This window comes from Bos indicus x Bos taurus, chromosome 8 (genome assembly GCF_003369695.1).
Source record: "Bos indicus x Bos taurus breed Angus x Brahman F1 hybrid chromosome 8, Bos_hybrid_MaternalHap_v2.0, whole genome shotgun sequence".
Classification (NCBI taxonomy): Eukaryota; Metazoa; Chordata; class Mammalia; order Artiodactyla; family Bovidae; genus Bos; species Bos indicus x Bos taurus.
The window spans coordinates 51,721,015-51,739,630 of NC_040083.1; the positions used below are offsets into that span (position 1 = coordinate 51,721,015).

Consider the following 18,616-nt stretch of genomic DNA (forward strand, 5'->3'; position numbering starts at 1 on the left):
CTCGGCACTTCATAACCAAGGTGACCGACTCTCCCAGTTTGCCGGGGACTGATCCAATTTAAGCACTGAAGAGTCCTGTGTCCCTAGAAACATTTCTGTACTGAGCAAACGGCATGACTGGGCACCCTATAGAACTGTCTAGAAGAAATTTGCAAACTCTATGTGTGTAATGAGTATAAGTCATTAGGCTGGTGAGGGTTTTAGCTGCCAGCACAGGTAAGTCTGTTAGTAGTGAATGAATTCTGACAGGCCACAAGCTCCTCATCAGGGGTAAAGCCAGTGCATAATATAGGTCTTCTGGCTTCCAGCTCTCTGCTCAGAAGTTAACAGCTCACCTGTGACATAGGAGTTTAGGAACACTGGAAAAGTTATCTCCTACTGACAGAACAAGAGGGGGAAAAAACCCTCTGATGATTCTTTTTTATCATTTTTTTTAATGATAAAAAAGTGATTTTTTTTAAATTGCAAGCACTATGAACTCAGTTATTTGGCTTATGTTTTAATTTTCTGATCAAATTCACTTGTCCATGGAAGAACCAGGACAGTGTCTTACTAGTCATTTACACCTTAGTAAAAAGAATTTATAAAAAGCCTTTCCTAAGAACATAATCTAGTTTGAGTAAAAGTAGTGATAGGAAAATTCTGAGTGCAAGGATGAAGGGCTGCGACTAAGGAAGAAAAAGCACAAATGCTTGACAGAATTGAGAATGAGAGATGAATTTCATGGACTTAGTGTTGTGTATACAAGTTGTGTTGCTAGGCAAGGAAGAGAGTAGCTATATAAAAGAGGAGTTTCAGAAGATCAAATGGGAAGGAATTATTCTCGTTCCTTTACGTGGTATTAAGGAAAAGTGTGCGCTTTGATCTGCTATTGATCATATACTTCATCTACTCCTTTAGTTCTTGATTTATTTATAAGATGTCCCAGTGTTAGTTATGTATTGTTCCTTGTTTTAGCCCTTGTTGCTATTGCATAACATATAAACACAGTCATGTTTTCTTTAACATTACCCCAGAGGATCTAAATGAAATTCCTCCTTATAGATAATATTACTGCTGTGTTTTCATACACTGTCTTTCTTTTGAATCACTTCCAACATGTTATGACATTTTTCTTCTTAGTGTTTATTAAATGCCCTCCACATGCACAGGGCTGTTGAAAGAATATAAAAGACACAACTCTTGCCAATAAGAGACATATTATTAGATGAGAGGCATAATGATGCTTTTAGATGTTTTTATATATAGATATTATTTTTATATTTATCTTAAACATATAAGAAAGATATGAAAAAATTTAATACAGATTACTTTGTTTGGATGAGGTAGAATAATTGAACTAATGCACACTGTTCCTTAGCTCTTGGCTTGCCAAAAAATGTAGAGATGTCTCACCTACCACCTTCAGAACCATAATCCCAGCAGACTTGGGACTTTAGTTAGGGTAGAAATAACCCCCCCCCCCCTTTTTTTTTCTTTTTTGGGGGCCTTAATTTAATAGCTCTGTGATTCTCATCCTGAAGATTTTGAATCAGATATAGCTCTAACATCTGTAGCTTTAGCAATATAAGTATTCTGATTTTCACATTGTTCATTCAAGAGTCTTTTCCCTCCTGAGAACACACTGTGTGGTGAGCCATGTACCAGGAACTGGGAACAAACAGAGGCACCTCTACCTCATAGGAACTTACAGGCATGCAGGTGGGGACACAGCTATTCAAAGAATAATTGCACTAATCCAGCTATGACTAAAGGTATATAATCTTAGGACTCTGTAAGATGATGTAATTAAGAAAGCTGACCAGGTCTGGGAGTTTGCAGGCTTCCTTCTTGTGGTGAGACCTGAAGGGTAAGGAAGAGAAAGCAAGGTGGGGGCTGCTGGTAGGGAAGGGTGCAACAGGGAGAGGGTGTATATCGGCACCATATGGTCCAGGAACTGAAGGAATTGCCCGCAAATGTGACTTGACGTGAGGCAAGAGGGAGGCAGCACCCGATCCCATAGGCCCTGCAGGTCGAAGGTGGATCGTGCTCTTTACTCCATGAGTTTAGGTAAACCACGTAGACTGCTTCCTGGTACAACATAAATGTTGATATGATATTATTTACTTTAAAAACTGTATTATTAAATAATATCAAATCTTACTATTTATTTTAAGAGCAAAGGGAAGCCATTCAGTGATTTGGAGCAGGGGTATGACGTATGACATCCAAATGTACATTTTATACCTAACTCTAGCCACTGTATAGAAAGACTGGAGAGAGGAGTTTGGTGCGAGCAGCTGTGAGAAGCCTAGAAACCAGGGTAGATCTTTAACAGACAGGATATCAGAGCAGACACTGTGGCTCATCTGTAGCCTGGAGCTTGGTTTTGCCTGTAGCCCATAACTTCAGAGGTACATAACTTGGAGGGTCTCTAAGTCACGTGAGATTGTATATGTGTAAAATTACTTTTTCAGAAGTTGTCGTCTATCCAATTTGGAATGTTCAGTGGAGCCAACTGCTGAATCCAGTGCTTGGTCTGTTTTGGAAGACATTCACTATTGACTATTAAATAGCTTGGAGAATTCATCAGGAAGGCCAAGTTTCAGAAAAGGGCCCCAAAGCCACTACAGAATGGGCCCCCACAGAACAGCTGCTTCTGCTTCAGTGAGGCAGCTGAGGAGGGAGGAAGCTACCCTATGATACCCCTGGGAAGTGAAGTGAAGTCGCTCAGTCGTGTCCAACTCTTTGTGACCCCATGGACTGTAGCCTACCAGGCTTCTCTGTCCATGGGATTTTCCAGGCACGAGTACTGGAGTGGGTTGCCATTACCTTCTCCAGGGGATCTTCCTGACCCAGGGATTGAACCCGGGTCTCCCACATTGCAGGCAGACGCTTTACCATCTGAGCCACCAGGGAAGCTCATGATACCCCTGTAGTTCTTCTCAAATCTCTTTCCCACTGACTGACAAAACAGAATGTGCAAATCAATGTCCAGAAAGCTAGCAAGCAGGTACTAAGACCTCTACCACCACTATCGTTAAGAAACATAAATGTCTCCAAGAGCATGCCTCACAATGCTATAGTCTGCCTTTTTTTTTGGTAGAACCTTAATCACATTCAGAACTCTGGTTGCATAGAATTTAGCTCTGCAGTATAGGAAGACTCACTAGAAGGATGTTGGAATGCTTCTTGTGAACCCATCCATGAAACTTAACTAAATTCACCCCGACGTGAGACAGTCAATAAAGGTATACATTTTATCACCTCACAATACCAGCTGTGTGCATTTGGACACTACTAGAGCCTCAACACTCTCCTTTATCAAATTGGAAATAATGATATTTGTCTTCAAAAGCTCTTGGGGAGATGAAGTTAAATAACATGACATGACAGGTGTTCAGTAATTGAAGCATCAGCCAATCAGTGAACACCATTCTGCAACCTATAGAGCAGTGGTCCCCAACCTTGATGGCAACAGGGCCTGTTTGGTGGAAGACAATTTTTCCATGGACTAGGGGGTGGTGATGGTTTCAGGATGATTCAAGAGCATTGTATTTACCCTGCACTTTGTTTCTATTATTACATCAGCTCCCCCTCAGATCATCAGGCATTAGATCCCAAAGGTTGGGGACCCCTGCTATGGAGGAAATGGAATCCCTTAAAGATGGATATTAAATAAAGATTACTGCTAAAAAGACTTAATGGCCCCAATAGATGTGGCCCCCTGTATCAGTCCTATGGGATTGGATGAGCATATTTTCCCCTGGAAAAGTAGATGGGATTTGGTTGTGTACTGTTTCAGATATGTGTTTGTGTTAAGTTTAAAAAAATAATGCATCCACATAAATAATGAAAAGAAAATCCTTCTTCTTCAGTTTGTCAAGTTTCCTTCTTGAAATACCCCATGCATATGAACACACATGCCCTCTACATTCTTCCTTTTTCTCCTGAAAAAATTGGGTCATAATATATGCCTCTCTGCACTTATATTTATTTATTTATCCCCTCCCTTGAAGATCAATCCATTTCAGTTCATGTAGAACTAATCACCCATTGATGGCAGCCAGTTGTTTGGCTTCTTTTGCTTTTACAAAATTTGCTCTGTCGAACACCCATTCTTGTTCATAAGTGAGTATTATATCTGTAGAATTAATTTTAAGACGTAGAAAGGCTAAGTCAAAGGTTAAGTACTGTGTATAATTTTACTGATATGACCAAATTACTCTCCAAACACTTGTACCAGAGCTTTACCGACCCTGTAGAAACTGCATTTGTGCCTACATCTTGTCAACAGTGTATCATCAACCCTTTTGATTTTTGCCAGTGAAGTAAGGGAGGTGATACCAGAGTAGATCAAGAGGAATCCTGACCAAGAGACAGAGGTGAGGGATTAATTCGAAGAGGTGAGAGAAGGTAGGATTTAAATATAAATTTAGAAAGGAAACTCATAACCTTCTGCCACTTACTGTGTGACAGGCAGTGACCCGACAAGGCAATGCACCTGCTGTTATATTCGATCTTTATAGCCATGTGAACTCATAAACACTGTCATCCCCCTTTTCACTCTGATGCCCAATTTCTGTGCACTACACTTCCTGTGTCCTTATTTCACAGTTGAGGAAACTAAGGCCCAAAGAGGTTAAGTGATGTATCCCAGATTTCAGTGAAGTTAAGTCAAGATAAGGGTTCCACTTTCCAGCTCCATGTACACACTGCATTAGGTCAGGATTCTGGCCTGTACCACTGAAGCCGCAAAGGATCTGAATATATTTTCAGGGTGTATTTCATCCATGGTTTAATAGTTGAGTTGAATTCAGTCGTTTCCTATAGTAGGAGAATTTCTGTAATAGTTGAGTGGACATGATCTTAAACACACTAATATTTTTCATGTTAGTAATAAATTCTTCCTCAGAGATTCTCTGTTCCTTTTCACAAAAACTACTGTATTTACCCAAGGAGCATTCTTGACAGAAGCTCCATGAGATGAAAGCTCTAAGCTTCTTGGGATTTTAAGATTTTCTGATAAAGGATTAAGCAGCCCCTCCTGAATTCTACCCTTAGTCCTTTGGAATTTTAAAATTGGCCTGTAAATCCTTCTTAAAACACCCTTACAGACTGGGACTGGCAGCTGTGCCCTCTTCCTTATTGTTTTCTATTACTTCAGAGTTCAGGATCACTGAGATGATAAGTTTTAGCTAGATTTCCTCATTTCCCACTTGTTTGCAGAGTCCAGGATCTCTTCTGTGTATATCTGGGCAGTTTCCACTTGAATCAGAAGTGGGAGACTGCAGACATTCATATTTAATGAAGATAAAAAATATTCATTAAAGCATGAAGTCTCAGTGAGGAGATGACTCTTAAATGGCACAGAAATTTGGTAAATCATCCCTATTGGAAGGGTGGGACGATGTTTGAGAATGTGATGAAAAGATGGGAATAAAAATAAACCCTTTATCTGAAAAAAGTAAGCTGAGCCAATGACTTCTGTTTTTTTAAATTAAGAAGGCCTAACTTTGGAATTGTCCTAATTGGAAAATATCCTGATCATAGTCATTCTTTTACAGTAGAGCAGTGCTGTTCTAGCAGTGGAGAAATAGACCCTTAATATATTTGCCCAAAAGCAAGGAAATATAAGTGTTAAAGAATGGAATCTGAGAGCTGTAGTGATCTTAGACATGAACTAGCCTGAAGTCCAATTTTATAGACAATGAAACCGAGGCATAGTAAGTATATGCAATTTATTCAAGAAGACATTTTTGGTGACTGTAAGCCAAATCTAGAACCAAGCTCTCCTGCATTAGCTCGTTGCATGATTGAATGTCCATTATGTGATCCATATTTCATGATCTACTGAAAGAATATGCTTGTTTGGGATTGTGTTTTTTTTTTTAGAATGTACAGGGATTTATTTTTACAGCTATCCTAAACCTAATTGTTTTTAACTAAAGAAAGGGGTGCATAAATGAGAAGACTAATCTGTTAAAGAAATGGTTAAGATAAGGGCAATTAAGCTATTTTCACACAGGAAGCTTAGCTGATAAGACATACAATCTTTTGTTTTAGAAATTCTGCTTTTAGTTTTGCAACACATGAATAAAGGCTATGTATTTATACTGTCTACTGAAGTCAGGAAACAAACTAAGTAGTGTTTTCTTTGCAAATGATAAACTGCTTAGGACTTGTTTCAAATTAATGATATAAGTAATCTAACAAGGTCTTTCATTGTACATTTATCAGAGCAAACAAAATGCAATGTGTTTTTATAACCAGATAGCTATTCGATTTTTTTTTCTTTCCCACATTTGGATATAGATTGATATAGAATTACTTAAAATGCTGCATATAAATTAAACATTAAAAAGGAGATAGGGAGAGCCTAGGCTGCCCCATTATAATCTTTAGTTCTGCAGTCACTGCCTCAAGGACACTCATTTCATATCACATGTCTTTCTTTTGAAAAGTGATCACCAAGGTTCAAGTAACATTTAAGCGTGGCCAGCAACTGCATAATTTATGGGTTTTTTGTGTGTTTTTTGGGGTTTAGTGTTCTTATTTTAATGAAAAACAAGGAAAACGAAGATTTTTCATACATTAAGTCTCTTTTGTTCCTTCCCTCCTACCTTTGCAGATCGGGGCCCTGAAGGATTACTACCACTTCTATCACAGCAGGACGATTAAAAGGTCAGTTCTCTCAAGCAGAGGAACCCACAGTTTCATTTCAATGGAACCAAAGGTAAGAAGAACCAGCTGGGTGGGGACCAAGAGATAGATCTTCTGCATTTTTCATTGGTAATCTCACACTAGGAGCTGGTACGAAGGCTTAAATTTCAAGAGCGATCGTACTATCCAGTATCATTGTTTCCTTTTCAGACCAAAAATAGGCGATGGTTTGATTTCTTATTGAAGTGCCTGTATCATCCTACTTGTAGAACAGCCCAGGGCTATCAGAAGTAGGAGTTGTCATAGAGAAATGAAAAGGGTATATATGTGAGGGCAGATAAGGATGTATTCAGAAATAGTGAAGTGTTAAGGAGACCATACCTTCTGTGTATTTGCATATAAATCTGAAGTTCTATCTGAGCTCCATAGAGGGGTCTTTTCCAGAAGCTTCAGGTCACCGTGATCCTTGTAGTTTCAGTTGGCATTAATACAGCCAGTCCATTGGGAGCCCAAAGACCAGACCATGGCCTAGACCATGTCTGAGACAGGAGGAATTCTGAGCACAGAATGGATAGAAGCTGGCTACTTCTCTTGGGGGCTCATCAGAGACCTTTCTTACACGTTCTCTTGACCCCAATCCTTTTGGGCTGTACAGAAAGCATAATCCTAGGAGAAGCTAGGAGGACATCTGTGTCTATGTCTAGATTCTCCCAGTCCATGTTGGTGGCAGTTCAGCTTTGACATGAGAGATAGTAAGTGGTGGGGTTGTATTAGGGACAAAGAGGCTAGTTAACTGGCAACTAAAGCTCTGGGGATGAGTTAACTGTCTGTCCTTATTAAGTTGGAGGAAGGGATTGTCTCTGCCAGAGAACCACTTGGCCTCTCAGATATGGTAAGTAAGGAGGAAGAGAGGACAGGGGTACCAACCTGGTCACCTGTGGGCTCATGTTTGCTGTTTACTCGTTAGGAAGCGTTGATTTTTCCTCGTTATGATTAGGGTTTACCGTATGAGCTCATTTTCAAATAAATTGGTCAGCAAGTCCCTACCAGTGAGCATAACAATTTCACCTCGAGATTCCTCGAAAATTATATTCCTTATTAAAGCAACAAGGTCCCTATTTGAATTAATATGCAAATCAGGTTTGCAGTTTGGAGTCCTGCCCTCGGTTATGTGCCACAGTTTGCCTTGTTTAATTTTTTTCTGGAATATTATCACACAGTGTTCATGATTGTAAAATTATATCTTGGTGGTTAGAAAAAACACTTTTGTCATAGGGCCCAATTTTCCATGGGTTAGAGGAACATCCCCTGATACTTAATACTCTGGCAGCCTGTGGATTATATAAATATATATATTTCCCCTTCATCTCTATTCAGAATTAAATGTTACTGGAAAAGCAATCTGTTAGGACGTTCTTGAATTAGCAAAGTTTTTGAAGTGGAGTCACGTTTTTCATCTGTTAACTTTTCCAAAGCTTTCTTGAACTTCAGTAATTTAAATGATTTTAATTTCAGACCTCATGTGCATAGCCAATGTGAATTTGAAAATCCGAGTACTAATTGGTTTGGGAGGTTAGAACAGAAGAAAACATAGAGCTGTTTCAATCCTTAATGTTTTCTTGGGGATGCTGTCTCCCCTTCCTATCTCAATGTATCAGATTGCGCGTGCCAGGACCCAACCGAGACCTCGGATGCTGAACACACAGTGCTCGATGTGTTCATCCTTCCCCACCCAGCTCAGAGAAGCAGGGCTGGTTCATGCCAGCCTCCGGGTACACACTCAGTTCCTCCTCCTCCTCCTCCTCAGCGCAAGGAACAGCCCAGGGTAGGACTGTACCTTCCTCCTCATTCTGACGCGCCTGCCCCTCTTTCCCACCCAGCTGTTTATACAAGACATGCCACTGCTCTACCAACTTTGCAAATGGAGGGCCCCAAATGGGCAATTGCCCACAGTTTTTTTTCAGATATTTCTTAAAGTCCGATCATTCCTTCAACTGGTCATTTCTTGAGCCTCTGGGATATGCCAGCCCCTGTGTTAGGCTTTGAGGATTTGTGGCTAGGGTGGTCCCCTTAGCGAGCTTGCGGCAGCCTCCCACAGTAGCTTTCAGATATAGCTTTTTTTAATTACAAGATGTTACAGTGCTTCTCAGTGTTGGGGATGGAGGAGCAAAGGAGATGGGGTCTACTATATTCTTCCTCCTTCTCAGTTTCCTCCTCAAAAAGCTCAGGCCTGCTGAGGCTGTTTCCTTTTTAATTAAAAAAAAAAAAACAAAACTTTATTACAGAGAAGTTGCAAAAGCATTATGAAGAATTCCTATGTTTGCTTTCCAGATTCCCCAAATGTTAACATTCTTTACATTTTATCATGCTTACTTGATCGTTTTCTCTCTCTCCTCTCTATACACACGCAGTCCCAGGTATGTATATAAGTTTCTTTTTGAAAATATGGGTGCAAATTGCAGACACAATGCCCCTTTAAATACTTCACTGTGTATTTACTAAAACCATGGACATTTTTGACACATAACCAGATATACATTGGCTCACATTTTGGTAAAATCTGGATATTAACATCGATTCAGTATTACTATCTAATTTACAGATTTTATTCATATCTTGCCAGTTCTCCCTTTTCTGAGCCAGGAGCACATCCGTTGTCATGTTCCCCAAGCCCCCTCGGTGTAAACACTGTCATCTTCATCTTCATCTTCTTTTTGTCTTCTTTTTCCTTCCTTTCCCTTGTCTTCCCCTCTCTTTTCTTTCACGATCTAGAACTTTTGCAGAGTACTGACCAATTATTTTGGCAAATCTCTCAAGTTGGGCTTGTCTGGTTGTTTGAGATTAGATTCAGGCTTGGTAAGAACCTGAGAAGTGCTGTGTTCTTCCCAGTGTATCAGATCAGAGGTACATGACATTGATGTGTTTCATTTTCCTTGATTTTAACTTCGGTTACTTGATGAAGGTGGTGTCTGCCAGTTTTTTTTTTTATTTTAAAAATAAAGTTTTCCTCCCACCTAATTAATAACTGTTTTGTGGGGAAAGACTTGGAGACTATGTAAATTTCTATTGGCTGACTTTATATTTTTTCACTCCCAGCAGACCTCATGGGGAGTATAAAGTGTCAGTGTGACTTGCTTTCTAGGCAGATCTCCTTTTCTTTAATCTTGGGTGTGTGTGTGGTGGGTGCTTTGTGTGCCAGAGTTGGAAGCACTTTTATGATTAGGGGATGGACCATGTGAAATGGCTTGGTGGAAAACATTGGTGATGCATGAAGTTATTTTTGTTCATCATCGTCTCCAGAATAGGAAAACACACATGGGTGAATTGCAAGGAATACATACACTCAACAGATCCTAGCTTTTACTTGCTGGAGTAAATTGCATGGCTCCTTCTTCTCCCTGCTCTCGTTTTTACTTAGAGGGTTCTAAAGAAGGATATGCAAAAGTAGCAATGTTGTAAGAATAACCCGCTTGGTGCTAAGAAAATGCTGTGGTCAGTTGGGACACATGAGTGCAGAGAACAAGAATAGACTGGATTCCCATATGTTAACAGTATGTTATGATTAGCTTTCAAATGACAGGGATCCACAGACTTCTAAGATAGCATCACTCTACAATAATAACACAGTTCCCCGAAAAGTGTTGGTACAGTGTTACAGCAGTTGGAAGGGTGAGTCTCATAATGTTCTTGACTCATCAACTTTTCTCCAAGAGACCTAGGTTAAATTTGAGAAACAGCAGTCTTGAGTTAACATTCCCAGAAGCCTCTCATTAATCTGCTTAGAAATCTTTGCCAGCCCTTTGGCATTTTGGTCAAAGAGGGTGTTATCTACAGGAGCTCTTGGGAATAAAATTTCTTTACAGCTCTTTAGCTGCCCATGCAGATACAGGCGGGGGCAGAGGAGATACTTTTCTTTCATTCTTCTCCTCCTTCCCCAGAACAGAAAGTCAGAATCCTACATTTCCCATTAGAGCAGGCTTTTAAAAACAAAAAATATAAACTGTTAGTGAGCCCCCATGACCTCTCCATGTATAGTTAATATACAAACACAACTTCTGCCTTTGCCCATTAGATTTTATCTTGAAGATATTGGCCTTTCAATCTCTTATCTTTTCTAATCCCTTTTCTGTCTTCAGATATAAAGATCAATTTTTAATCCAAATAAATAATAGGATAGTATTACCTTCTGCTCTGGTCTCAGGGATGAGCAATTTATCCTGTCTTAGTTTTTCCTAAAGTTCATCTTATCAACCCATGGTGTTGTATGGGTGTTGTATAGCTGTGTATCTCAAATACGGAAAAACTATTCACATTGTTTTATTTACTGTGCAGTCATAGGCTCCTTGGAGAAGGCAATGGCAGCCCACTCCAGTACTCTTGTCTGGAAAATCCCGTGGATGGAGGAGCCTGGTAGGCTGTAGTCCATGGGGTCACAAAGAGTCAGACATGACTGAGCGACTTCACTTTCACTTTTCACTTTCATGCATTGGAGAAGGAAATGGCAACCCACTCCAGTGTTCTTGCCTGGAGACCCAGGGACGGGGCAGCCTGGTGGGCTGCCGTCTATGGGGTCGCACAGAGTTGGATACGACTGAAGCGACTTAGTAGCAGCAGCAGCAGCATAGGCTCCTTAGAGTAAGACTTCTCTCTTTCTTATTCAATAGCTGGCATACCCTCCATCATATTCCTATGAGGATCATTTTCAGATCTGTTAAACATGCCCAATGACAGAAAGCTGAGTAATGGACAAGGCAAACATTTCTAAAATTGAAGAGATTTAATGTGTTGAGCTAAAATCTGCTTGCCTGTAACTTCTACCTGTAGGATCTACTTTTACCTAGATTTATACATAACAGCTCTTTATATATTTGGAGTGCATCACTTAGTCATATAGAACTGCAATTGGTCCTCTGTCGGTGTGGCCCAGAATTAAGTTCAAAGCTTTAGTTTACAGAGAAATTGCTCATTTGTTACATTTACACATAAGCCATTTCCTCTGAAGGGAATTTTAGAGCAGGGCATTCAAACTTTGTACAATGAGCTAAAGGAGTGTAGGAAAAAGACCAGAAGGGAGAATGAAGTAATTAGAGATACTTGGCAAGATCAGATGAAATCAAACCTGTGAAGGAAGAAAGGTAAGTTCAAATTCCTTGCTAATCCCGGTTGGCACCCGTTATATCCAGGATTTGATTTTCAGATGATAGGAATTTTTCTTTTTGCCTCAAGGGTGAAGACCATGTGATGTCCCAGTTCATCTCACTACCCTCTTCCCCTCTTAGTGTCTATATGCTTGTTCTCTGGGTCTGTGTCTCTATTTCTGTTTTGCAGACAAGATCATCTATACCATTTTTCTAGATTCCACATATATGTATTAATATATGATATTTGTTTTGCTCTTTCTGACTTATTTCACTCTGTATGACAGTTTCTAGGTCCATCCACATCTTTGCAAATGATCCAATTTTATTCCTTCTTATGGCTGAGTAATATTCCATTGTGTGTGTGTTTGTGTATATATATGTGTGTGTGTATACACACACACACTATTGATACCATGTATAAACTAGATAGCTAATGAGAACCTACTGTATAGCTCAGGGAGCTGTACGCAGTGCTCTCTGGTGACCTAAATGGGAAGGAAATCCAGAAAAGAGGGGATGTATGTACACATGGCCTTGTGGCACTAGAGGTAAAGAACCCATTTGCCAATGCAGAAGACATAAGAGATGCAGGTTTGATCCCTGGATTGGGAAGATCCCCTAGACGAGGGCATGGCAACCCCCTCCAGCATCCTTGCCTGGAGAATCCATGGATTGTGGAGCCTGGTGGTCTACAGTCCATGGGGTTGCAGAGTTGGATGCAGTTGAGTGACTTAGCACTTTTGCACATGTATACATGTAGCTGATGCACTTTGCTGTACAGCAGAAATGAATACAACATTGTAAAGCAATTGTGCATGTGTATGTGCTATATTCCAATAAAAACTAATTTTTAAAAAGGCCATGTGATGGAGTAAAGTGAGAGTACAGGAGTACTTTGTTGTACATAGTGGTCATGTTCCTGAAAAGTTGTATACACCTATTTATCAGGCAAACCCCATTTCCCATGGATTCACTTTATAATTTCAGAATCAGTTTATCTTCACTGTAGATTGATATATCACTGATCTATGGAGACAACCAGTGCATTAGTTTACTCTTTTTCTTAACTCTGAAGCAAACCATTTATAAGTTGTTGGCACACACCTGATCTGCCCAGGGGACCTTTGAAAGTAAAGAAACCTTATTCAGTTAGAAATAGATGCTCAGGAGTGTCTGCACTGCATCTTGCCCTATTCCCAGGCATGAACCGCAGCTTTGCCTCTTCCACATTCCTTCTACCCTGAGTACAAGTGCTTCCTGTTCTGGCTGCTGCCCCACTTCCTCTCACCTCACGTGCCCTCATTGCAATTGGGGCTCCCCTGGACTGCTTTCTCTGGTAGGTTAGTTTTCTGCTCTCTGGTCTGAAATTGATGCTAACTTCATGATTTCACTTTGTTCTGTGAAGTGCAGTTTTATAACAACATTCCTGGGCTTGTGCTCAGTGACTGTGTGGGCAGATTCTGGGTATGTTCATTTGGACGAGAGGGGCTGTCTCCTCTGGGGCAGGAACCTGAGGCTGTGTGTTCTCAGCATGTGTCATAACCCTGATGACTGCACGCTTGCCTCACAGGATCTCACCAGTGAATGAAAGTAGTTACCAGATATCTTGAGAATGCCTTGTGTTCTTCTGGAAGAAGGGTAGACTTGGGTCTGATGATAAGCAGAGAGGATGTGAATGTAGTGCTCAACAGGCGTGTTGGGGGGCTTTCTTGTTCTGGATGACCTCCTTTAACCACCTTTCACCAGTTATGAAATGTGACTGCTATAGCAAAGTCCTGGCTTCAACTTTTGATAGCATTTCTGTGCCTTTGCAAATCCTATTAGACTGTGTAGACTCCTGGGAGAAGCATTTCAGCTGTAAGTTTGCAACCTGTGATGCAGGTATAATGGCAGGATGGCTGGGAGTATAGCAGAGACAGAGGAGTGTGTGGGTACAGATGCCACTAAGTCCTCCACCTTCCCTTCTTTTCTGTCTTGTTTTCACATCTCCTAGATGTCAGAATGATCGGAAACCAGAGAGTCAGATTGTACACTGCCAGGTTCTCTGATGGGAAAGTTTGGGTCATGACCCAAATCCCTTATAGACAGGAGTGAATTCAAAAAGTAGTTTTTTAAGCTACTTTGGAAAAGTTGCCAAATCTTTATTAGAGAGCACTTGGCAGCATTTCATTTCGAAAGTTATAAACTCATATGCCCACAGTGGATTGGAGATAAGAAAAAAGTATGATGGGCCAGATGGAAAATCAGTGGGCGTAGGACAGAGGGGAGAGCCCCTGCCATGTGTGCGGGAGTAGCCACTGCCCAGCAGCATCGTGTTGGCGAGCTGGCCTGGGCTTGCCACTTCAGAACCGGCAAGTCTGGACTTTCATAGGACATTTCTCAATTTGAAATGTTGGCCAATGATTTAAAAGTTTAAACATATGCATGGGGCCAACAAAAAAGCATCCGAAGGGCACCCCAGGTTGTCATCCCTGAGATGGGCAAGGTGGGAAGGCAGGCACCTTCATAATTTGGCCTCGGTCTTATCCTGACCTGAACGCTGGTTTCATTGTGTCAGTCACGCTCCTCTGGGTGGATCAAGCATGATTTTTCTCTATGTCTTAGTCTCTAAACCAAAATATCAAGATTTTTAAGGATAAATAATAAGCTCAGGGCTCTTGAGTTTTGAGGAAGGGGCTGCTGCAGGTGAGGACACAGTGGTGGTGGTGTGGGGAATGTTCATTCCAGCTCTTCTTATGTTTTTGACCAGTTTTCCACTGACAACAGTCTCAACAGGAAATGAAGCCTGGAGGAAACAGGATAAGTTGAAGAAAAGAACAAACAAGAAATAAAGTAATGACCATGTAAAAAGAGGAAGAGGAATTAGATAGGACAGGCATAGGGTAGATTATGGAGAAACCAATGGCACCCCACTCCAGTACTCTTGCCTGGAAAATCCCATGGACGAAGGAGCCTGGTAGGCTGCAGTCCATGGGGTCGCTAAGAGTTGGACACAACTGAGCGACTTCACTTTCACGCATTGGAGAAGGAAATGGCAACGCACTCCAGTGTTCTTGCCTGGAGAATCCCAGGGATGGGGGAGCCTGGTGGGCTGCCATCTATGGGGTCGCACAGAGTCGGACACGACTGAAGTGATTTAGCAGCAGCAGGGTAGATTATGGATTTTTGCCGCTTCAGTCACTTGAAGGAAATGTCAGATGTAAAATCTTTATTACTTTCTTAGTTTATGTAGTATTTCTAAGGTATCAGCTTTTACAACAGGGGGTGATGAAATGAAAATGGAATGAAAACAACATTCTGAATTTCTAGATAGGTCTGGTCTTAGTTCAGGTTGCTTAGGACAAGATATCATAGACAAGGTAGCTTGTAAACAACAGAAATTTATTTCTTCTTGTCTTAGAGGCTGGGAATTTCAAGGTGATGAACTTGATCAAGTTCAAGATCAAGGTGCTGGCAGATTTCGTGTCTGGCGAGAGCCCACTTCCTGGTTCATAGACAGTCATCCTCTTACTGTAATATCACCTGGCAGAAGAGGCAGGGGAGCACTCTGGGATCTCTTTTATAACAGCACTAATCCCATTTATAGGAGCTCCACCCTCATGACCTAATTACCTTCCAAAGGCCAGACCTCTAGATGCCATCATGTTGAGTATTAGGTTTCAACATATGAATTTTGCAGAAACACAAACATTTGGTCTGTAACATGTCTTAAGAAGGGAACTTTAGAGCCACAGATTCTGTTGAACTCTTGGGCAAGTTAGGATATAATAAGTAAGCAATAAGCAAAAACAGCAAAAAAAAACAACAAAAGCCAGCAACAACAACAAAACTCAAAGCTGTTTTATTTGTCTGACTTTGAAGAGAAACATACTGATTTATGTCTTTATTTTAATGAATGTGAGAGTAAATAAGAGATCCAACTAAAACATCACCATTGAAAAGGCATGATTTGTTAAAAAGCCCTTGTGAATTTTGTTTCTGTGCTCAATTCTACCAAATGTCAATCAATTCTATGACATAAAAAAGAGACAATATGGTACAGCATAAAGAACCTTTGGATCCTTATTCTTGCTCTGATCTCTGGGGAGTGAGCACTTAGTTTCCTCTGACCATTGATTCTCCCTTCATTTGAAGACTCATCATTGTTCATGCATGTACTCAGGGAAATATTGATGTATAGTACAGTATAACGATTTGTATATATAAGAAAAGATCAAAAGCATAGGTTAAATTCTTATAATAAAATAGTAAGTTCTCCATTAAAATGGTGTTATAAATCTATACATACTGGTAAGGAAAAATCTTGAAAATAATATGTAAAGTAAAAAAAAAATAAAACGGTATAGAAGGGCCTATCCTGTTTATGTTTTATGTTTAAAAACAAACAAACAAAAAGACCTGTGTATATGTGTGTGCAGTTATATGCAGTATAGGTTTGGAAGGAAATACAAACACATAAAAATAACTCTTAATAATTACCTTTCCACACTGTATGACTTTTAAAAAACTGTTTCTACTGACCCTGTCTTTGTTGATATCAACAATGTTTTGATATTTCATATCTGGTGAGTTAATTTATTTTCTCATCTGCCTGTTTCTTTCACTTGATATGGGGATTGATCATTTGCTCCTTCTTGAAAAACAACTCTTTCTGGGTGGTTCTCCACCACCTCACCTATAAATTTTAGAGAGCTCAGGGCTCAGCTTTATGCTGGTGTCCTTGCTTCTAATTTGTATCTCCTTCTCTCACCTCCCTGACATCTCCAATTAGATATCTAGTAATCATCAAAACAATTATATGACATATACAATACTTTAAATTTCCATCCATCACCATGGCACTTTTCCTTTCAAGTAAATGGCACCGTAATTTATCTAGATATCCTAGCCAAAAATAGAGCAATCTATTCTTGATTCTCTCCCTTTTCCTTGTTTCCCCTCTTGGAACCAGTAAGAGATCCTGCTGGCTCCACCACTAAAATTTATCTTGAAGCTGTGAATCTGGGCTTTCCTCCCCTGCACTGCCACCAGCCTGGTTAACCCACCCTTGTCTTTGACTTGGACCGCAGCAATTGCTTCCACTTCCACTCTTGTTCTTCTGCAGTCATTCTCCACAGAGAGTAAACTTCTTAAACTGTACAGAGATCAAGTCTTGTAAAGACTTACCATGGACTTTGGAGTAAAATCCTTTTTCTTAATGATCTTTCAGGGCCATCATGATCTGGCCTCTTCCTACCTCCATGAGCTAGGCTTTGAAATGCCTCTTTCTTATTTATCACTTGCAGTCACATTGACCTCTTTCTATAAACACCAAACTCTTTCCCTTTGGCTGGAACAAATTTCCTTTGGTCTTTGCACAAAGGTTTCTTCTCACCATTCACATATCAAAGCAAATGTCACCTACTTTGAAGGTCCTTCAGGAGTCATCCTTGCTAATATACATCCTTAAGCTCATCTGCCCAGCTCCTGTCTAGCTTTACATATTAATTTCCTCTTTGATACCTATCTGAATTTGAAATCACATTGTTTCTTTATTTGATTATTATGGGTTTTCCCTTCCAGGATAAGACTCAGTAAGAGTAGGAGCACCATCTAATTAACTGTAGTATACCCTTGACCTGGAGTAATATCTGGCACATCAGATCAGATCAGATCAGTCACTCAGTCGTGTCTGACTCTTTGCGACCCCATGAATCGCAGCACGCCAGGCCTCCCTGTCCATACCAACTCCTGGAGTTCACTCAAACTCACATCCATCGATGGCATCAATGATGCCATCCAGCCATCTCATCCTCTGTTGTCCCCTTCTCCTCCTGCTCCCAATCCCTCCCAGCATCAGAGTCTTTTCCAATGAGTCAACTCTTCGCATGAGATGGCCAAAGTACTGGAGCTTCAGCTTTAGCATCATTCCATCCAAAGAACACCCAGGGCTGATCGCCTTCAGAATGGACTGGTTGGATCTCCTTGCAGTCCAAGGGACTCTCAAGAGTCTTCTCCAACACCACAGTTCAAAAGCATCAATTCTTCGGTGCTCAGCCTTCTTCACAGTCCAACTCTCACATCCATACATGACCACTGCAAAAACCATAGCTTTGACCAGACGGACCTTTGTTGGCAAAGTAATGTCTCTGCCTCTGAATATGCTGTCTAGGTTGGTCATAACTTTCCTTCCAAGGAGTAAGCGTCTTTTAATTTTATGGCTGCAGTCACCATCTGCAGTGATTTTCGAGCCCCCAAAAATAAAGTCTGACACTGTTTCCACTGTTTCTCCATCTGTTTCCCATGAAGTGGTGGGACCAGATGCCATGATCTTTGTTTTCTGAATGTTGAGCTTTAAGCCAACTTTTTCACTCTCCACTTTCACTTTCATCAAGAGGCTTTTTAGTTCCTCTTCACTTTCTGCCATAAGGGTGGTGTCATCTGCATATCTGAGGTTACTGATATTTCTCCCGGCAATCTTGATTCCAGTTTGTGTTTCTTCCAGTCCAGCGTTTCTCATGATGTACTCTGCATATAAGTTAAATAAGCAGGGTGACAATATACAGCCTTGACGTACTCCTTTTCCTATTTGGAACCAGTCTGTTGTTCCATGTCCAGTTCTAACTGTTGCTTCCTAAGCTGCATACAAATTTCTCAAGAGGCAGATCAGGTGGTCTTGTATTCCCATCTCTTTCAGAATTTTCCACAGTTTATTGTGATCCACACAGTCAAAGGCTTTGGCATAGTCAATAAAGCAGAAATAGATGTTTTTCTGGAACTCTCTTGCTTTTTCTGTGATCCAGCGGATGTTGGCAATTTGATCTCTGGTTCCTCTGCCTTTTCTAAAACCAGCT

The 18,616-nt window shown here is 40.6% G+C and overlaps 1 protein-coding gene across 3 annotated transcripts in view; it reads left to right on the forward strand.

Annotated features, from left to right (window-relative positions):
* PCSK5 (proprotein convertase subtilisin/kexin type 5) overlaps window positions 1–18,616 on the forward strand; it is a 519,637-nt gene that overhangs the window by 38,596 nt on the left and 462,425 nt on the right. For all 3 annotated transcript variants that reach the window (XM_027549490.1, XM_027549491.1, XM_027549492.1), the window contains exon 2: window positions 6,611–6,715. In XM_027549490.1, coding sequence (XP_027405291.1) covers window positions 6,611–6,715 — 105 coding nt within the window. The remainder of the gene's footprint in view (window positions 1–6,610; window positions 6,716–18,616) is intronic.